The 6,000-nt window shown below is 32.5% G+C and overlaps 1 protein-coding gene across 2 annotated transcripts in view; it reads left to right on the top strand.

The window, feature by feature from the left end:
• Positions 1-1,247: 1,247 nt before the first annotated feature.
• LOC147063892 (paired box protein Pax-6-like) overlaps positions 1,248-6,000 on the top strand; it is a 106,682-nt gene continuing 101,929 nt past the window's right edge. For both annotated transcript variants that reach the window (XM_085959020.1, XM_085959021.1), the window contains exon 1: positions 1,248-2,472. In XM_085959020.1, the coding sequence (XP_085815146.1) occupies positions 2,346-2,472 (127 nt within the window). In that variant the 5' untranslated portion in view covers positions 1,248-2,345. The remainder of the gene's footprint in view (positions 2,473-6,000) is intronic.

Here is a 6,000-nt window from a genome sequence, read left to right as displayed (position 1 = left end):
ATAGACTAGTATTTTTTGACTATTATTATGGCTTGGTTTTTGCAATATTTAATTGATTTTTAAAAACTATCCATCGCCATCTGTAAATTATAGTCTTATTTCAATGACTAACAAAGTTTAATATGCACTATTTATAGCGGATCTTAACAGCCTATCTCCACCCTTCGCCACTGGTATGTATCATACTATCATACTCGGCAATAATAAAATTACTGCGATCAAATCTAGTTGAAGTCGTAAACTTGTACCTACCTAATCTTAAGTGGGTTGAAATGATTTCTTTATCTATTGATTTACAGCCAATTCTAAATAACGCCTCATTACAACTGACCAAAAAATAAGCTCGGGTATTTATTAAGTCGAAAATATTACGCCGTCATGATAAACATTTAATGGTGCGTCATAAACTATTTTTTCCTTACCATATAAAATGCATTAGAAACAAATTACTATCTATGCCTCGTATCAAGGGCAATAAACAGCGTCGGCCCATTGCGGCTACCAGGTGCCAGGACTGCTCCCAACGCGTGAAATAATACCATATCGATTCTTATATCAAATGACTCCTAGATTACCGACATGGTACTTGTATTCGATATTATAGAATCGCCGGTCAAGTGAGCGGAGCTAGGTTTCTATAACCGAAACCGCTTCAGGAGCCAACCAAAGTTAGGCTAACTACTTCTTACATTCATTATTAACCTACATCAATAAATACAGTGCTCTTTCTATACATGCTTTTAAATTGCCGCTAGAGAGAGAGGTGAATATTTTGATAAGCTTCAAAGCTCAATATAAAAGATCACCTGTGCTTACTACCGGAACCCCGCAGCTGGTAAAGCACCTGTCCTTTTCAGAAGTGTGATGCTTACCTGGGTGCGAACGAGAGCGCCCGCGATACTTTTTTCCGTAGATAGTTAAATCCATCTCTTTTTATCATATATAAAAATATACTAAAAGAAGAGTTGAAGTGGTTTGTGTAAAAGAAGTAGCACTTTGAAATCGAATTAAACCGTTGCTTTGTATGGAGCGAGTAGAAGAGAGAGGAAAGATCGCGTTACGGGTTTTTTAATATACAAGTTACCTGCCTCTGTTCAAATGAAAGGTGAGCTTCTGTTATGTTTGTCCCGTTTTCTCTTATGGTGGTGGTATCAGATTCGAAGGAGATGGGTGTTGGTGATTGATGAGTTTGCACGCGGGCAGGCCCGGTCGGAGGCTGTGCGTCCAAAGACTCAGGTTCGAGTATCACTTGGCCACTGAGGCAGACCAGGAAGTGGACGCGAAACATAACACGATCGGGCTCTCGAATCATCGATTACGTTTACATAAAAATCATTTTAACAATCGCACTTACCGCGTAATTCGCTAACAAACTTTGACATTAAATCAAATTAATCAACCAGTGATTATTTAAATAAGTATCTATATATCTATATGAAAGCAATAATTGTAAATAAACTGTTATAAAATATTAAATTGTGCATCTGTCAAACAAGTGATAAAAACCTTTACTTCTACTGAAAGTACTGATAACTATACCTAATTATTATTCAACGACTTTTATGATTAGGTGCCAAGATACCTAAGTGATTGAAATTCTGCCGGAAATGAGTGCAAAAACTTTTATAATAGTGTGTACAAAAGTGATAAATTATTGACATTAAAACAGCTGTGAAATCAATGTGCGCACACTGCCTAAGAACAAACAAAAAATAAGCAAATTTTATAATTTGACAGCTATCGAAAAATAACTTAGTGTTTACTTAAAAAATAATTTTTGCCAACAAGCAACTGAGTAAACTTGATAAAAAAAATTAAATTATATAACTACTGTACAATTTCATGAAGAGTGGATACCCATATACTTTCTGCTAATATTGATTTAATTAATTTGTGAAAATGAACTATCGACGTGTGAATTTAAAGATTTTTATTTAAACAACATGTTTATTGGTTTCGTGGAGTGATTAAAACATTAATAAAAAAACAGGACTTTTCTAAATATCTTTAATGATAATTAATTCGGTACATACCTATATATCATACGAATACTTTCTGACAGTGAAACAAAATATATTAAGTAGGTATAGATACAATTTATACATTTTTCGTTTATCATAAAATGACTAAAATACACTGTGGTGGATACTTAATTAGTATTGAAAAAATCTAACAAATATTGATATTATAATACCTACATATTAAATCAATGACTGGACTGGACTAAAAAAAGCCACTACGATGTTTGTTGATGTGAAGACTGAATAGTTTGTTTGGTTCAAAAGAACCCTTACCAGCGACGTATCGAGGGTGGAAAGTGCCAAGTGGAAAGGCTTCCACGTAACATGTTAATATCGTCGAACATCGGCGCAGTTAGCGAGTTTTCTCCCGCTTCCTGCTGCGCCCCCTGGAAAATGGAGCCCGGAGCTGCTGCACCTGCTCCGCCCAGTGGAATGACACTATCGCCGTCAGGTAAATACTTAATTATGTATATTATTATTTTCTACACCTTCTAAATACATTGGACGCTAAATACGCGCCCAGCGCGTAACGATTAGGTGGTCATTCGATATAATTAGCATGCTATTTAAATTTAGTAATTAAACAGTAATTTTCTAGTCAGCAGTCAATGTGTTAAAAGTTAGGAATGGAATTAGTAGATACCAAATTACCAACTGTACGTTTAGAGAAGGTAAACAATACAAAAAATAATAGTACTAGTCGGTTATCCTGGATACAGCGGCAAACATATTTTGAAAATACCCAATATACCTACTGGATTATTTGTTTGGATAACCTAACCTAACTTAAACCAACCCAAACTAACAAATAGTCCAGTATATCGGCTATTTTCAAAATGTGTTTGCTGCTATAGGTATACAGGATAACCGACTAGTACCAAAATAACAATACATACCTATCTAGTAGGTACCTATATATGTTAGAAATGTATTATAGGTAAGAACAGGTAGAAGACAATAACAATAAGTGCCGAGCGGCAATTCGGTCTACGACTAAAATTATTATGATTTAGGCCTAATAGTATGATAGTATATGAAAATTGTCTAACTATATTTTATGACTGTCTGATAAACATTAAACTTGGATAAAATTAAAAATTAAAACATTTCTTTTCGCCACCTACCTAAGTTGATGTCTATTTATTGAAGTAACCCACCTACATAACATAGGTCATAGTTGAACTGTTTTATTTAGTAAATATTCCTACATACCTAAGGAATGATACAAATTATAAATAACTACCTAGCTACCTATTTAAATATCTAATTAATAATAGATATTCTACGTAGGTTATTATGCTGATCGATAGGTATAGGTAGGTAATTAATTTTTTTTATTGATTTAATTAGGTAATTGTGAATACCTACCTATCATCGGATATTTTCTCACATTGGTTAATATTATTTCCTATAATTTATTGTTCACTCTATGAAAATATGTGGTTGGGTTGCAAATAAGTATATTTTCATTTTAAAAGGTTAAAAAATGATTTTCCGGACGCCATCTTGAAAATTTTGTTGCATTCCAGTGAAAATAATACCTACCTATAGGTATTATTTACGAATTACTAATTTAAAATCCCCAAGATAGCTATTTTAAAGTTTGGTATCCTACGGTTGCATTAATTATTATCCTATGTAGGTAGTTAGGTAGGTACTTGTCAGGATTTGAATTACCTATGTATCATTTTGGAAAAGCATATTTCATATAGGTGTTCCTTTTGCACATAGAATTAGCATTTTATGAAAAACGAAAATGAATAAATATAAATATGTATTAAAGATTTATTTTCTTTAATATGTGTCTATATACCTATATAAATATATATGTATATTTTAGGTAGGTAGGTATTATAATCACATGTAGCTATTTGCGTGAGTAGGTAGGGATGTCAGTAAGCAAGTAGGTAATTAGGTACATAGTAAAAATAAAAAATAGATAACTTCAAGAATGTTAGGACAGACAATGGATATTGGATGTTGTTAGGTACCGAATTGTCTGTTATATTGTATGGTAAGGTAAATTAAAAGGAAACCCAAGGCCCAGGGCCCGTTATTCTTAATTAAGGGAAGAAGAAAAATAAAATGCTCTCTCGTCAGTATTTTTAGTTGCTCGTGATTAATTGTCCAATACCAATAAAATTAAGATTAAAATCACGATAATTTACCAAAAATGCTTATTATAAACAATGTGCCTCCATCAGTAGCGAAGGGTGGAGGTAGGCTGGTAAGATCCACCATAATTATTGCACATTAAACTTTGTTAATCATACGTAGGTATTTGTTTTTATCGAACTAAGACTACAATTTACAGAAGGTTAGTTTTTTAAAATCAATTAAACCTTACCCAAACCAAACCATAATAGTTTTGGTATAATTTGGGCGATACGACAAAATTGTACACACTTTTTCATTAAATTTATAGTTAATTGTTTTGATTGGATTAAAAATACATAAGTAATACCTTTTACACATATTGTAGGCTCACTTTTTTAAAGTTTATTATGCCCTGCCTTCGCCAAACTATAATAGATAATAATATCATTCTATCTATAAAATATCCAAAGTTATGTATGAAATAATTGCATAATATTAGATTTTTTATTGATAGACGAGTATTTTTTGACTATTATCTATTAGGTATGGCTTAGTTTTACCATGGTTTAAAATTAATTTAACGCTGACAACGCGACTGGCGCGTTGCCATTAGATGGCCATTAGATACTATTAGCATAATAATTAAATGTGGTAATTAACTAGTAATTAACTGGTCAGCAGTGATTTTAAAAACTAACCAACACCATCTTTAAATTGTAGTCATATTTTAATGAAAAAAAATACGTATGAATGTGCATTTTTTATGCCGGATCTTAACAGCCTACCTCCACCCTTCGCCACTGGCCTCCATCTATAGAGGTGAAATTAAATTTGGTGATTTTATGTAACTGGGATTTAGTGGGACATACCAATAAGAATATGAAACGCAACAGCTAAGACTGCAATGTCGCAGCTGGAAAAGATATGGAAAGTCAGAAGCACCCTATTGATAACTAAAATCAAGACGCCTGTTCTTCATGCAGCAGAATAAAATATGCAACATACAAGTAGTGGATTTAAAAGTATTAATGTTCTTGAAATATGGTGCTGAAGGCATATGCTCAGAGTTTTCTGCGCTGCCAGGTCTACCAATAGGTAGATACATACATGGAGATGTAGACCTAAAACAATTTGTCTCATACAAACAAACGGCATATCACGTGCAGGAGGTAGGGGTAGATATGGCTCATAATTAGTTGTCGCATGATAAAAGAGAAAGAGAAAAATTCAGCAATGAAACATTTTAATAGACATTGCAGCATGATCTTTTTCGTATAGTCTAGGAACACCTGAATGAGAATCGTAGGTATACTAAATAGGAACTGCTCATAAAATACCATTATCTTCAATAATTAGGCAAGGATCAAGAAAAATCCTTAATACCTATAGGTAGGTATATAAGTATGTGGGTATATTTGTGCATGTCTTTATTTTATTACATTTTACAAATCCATCTTTATTTAGGTATTTCTAAATTATTTGTTAATCGGAGTTAACTTTTTTACATGCCTACAAAATATATTTGAATGAATCAAGATCATTGCATGAGAGATGCCACGAGTTTTCTTGAGAGATGCATTTTTTTCTGCCTCGGGTGCTAAAACACCTATTCTCACCACTGTGAATTGTTCATTTTACCTAAAAAAATTGATACCAGAAAAATATATGTTATAATATATATAAATGCATATATAAATAATATATGCAAGAGTTCCCCTGAAAATCTCTTTAGACCTTAGGTTAGGTAAAACTATATTGGGTTGATGCTTCATTATGTACCTAATAATTGTTTATGAAAATATAATATTATACTGAGGCGGCTTAAGATAAATATATGACTGATTTATGCCCGACAATAACTTTTACTTAAAATAACTATCAA

Source organism: Rhyacophila brunnea, unplaced genomic scaffold (genome assembly GCF_057557595.1).
Source record: "Rhyacophila brunnea isolate RB1 unplaced genomic scaffold, BYU_Rbru_1.0 scaffold_8, whole genome shotgun sequence".
Taxonomy (NCBI): Eukaryota; Metazoa; Arthropoda; class Insecta; order Trichoptera; family Rhyacophilidae; genus Rhyacophila; species Rhyacophila brunnea.
The sequence above is the reverse complement of the archived record's forward strand: the minus strand, read 5'-3'. Positions and strand labels throughout refer to the sequence as shown.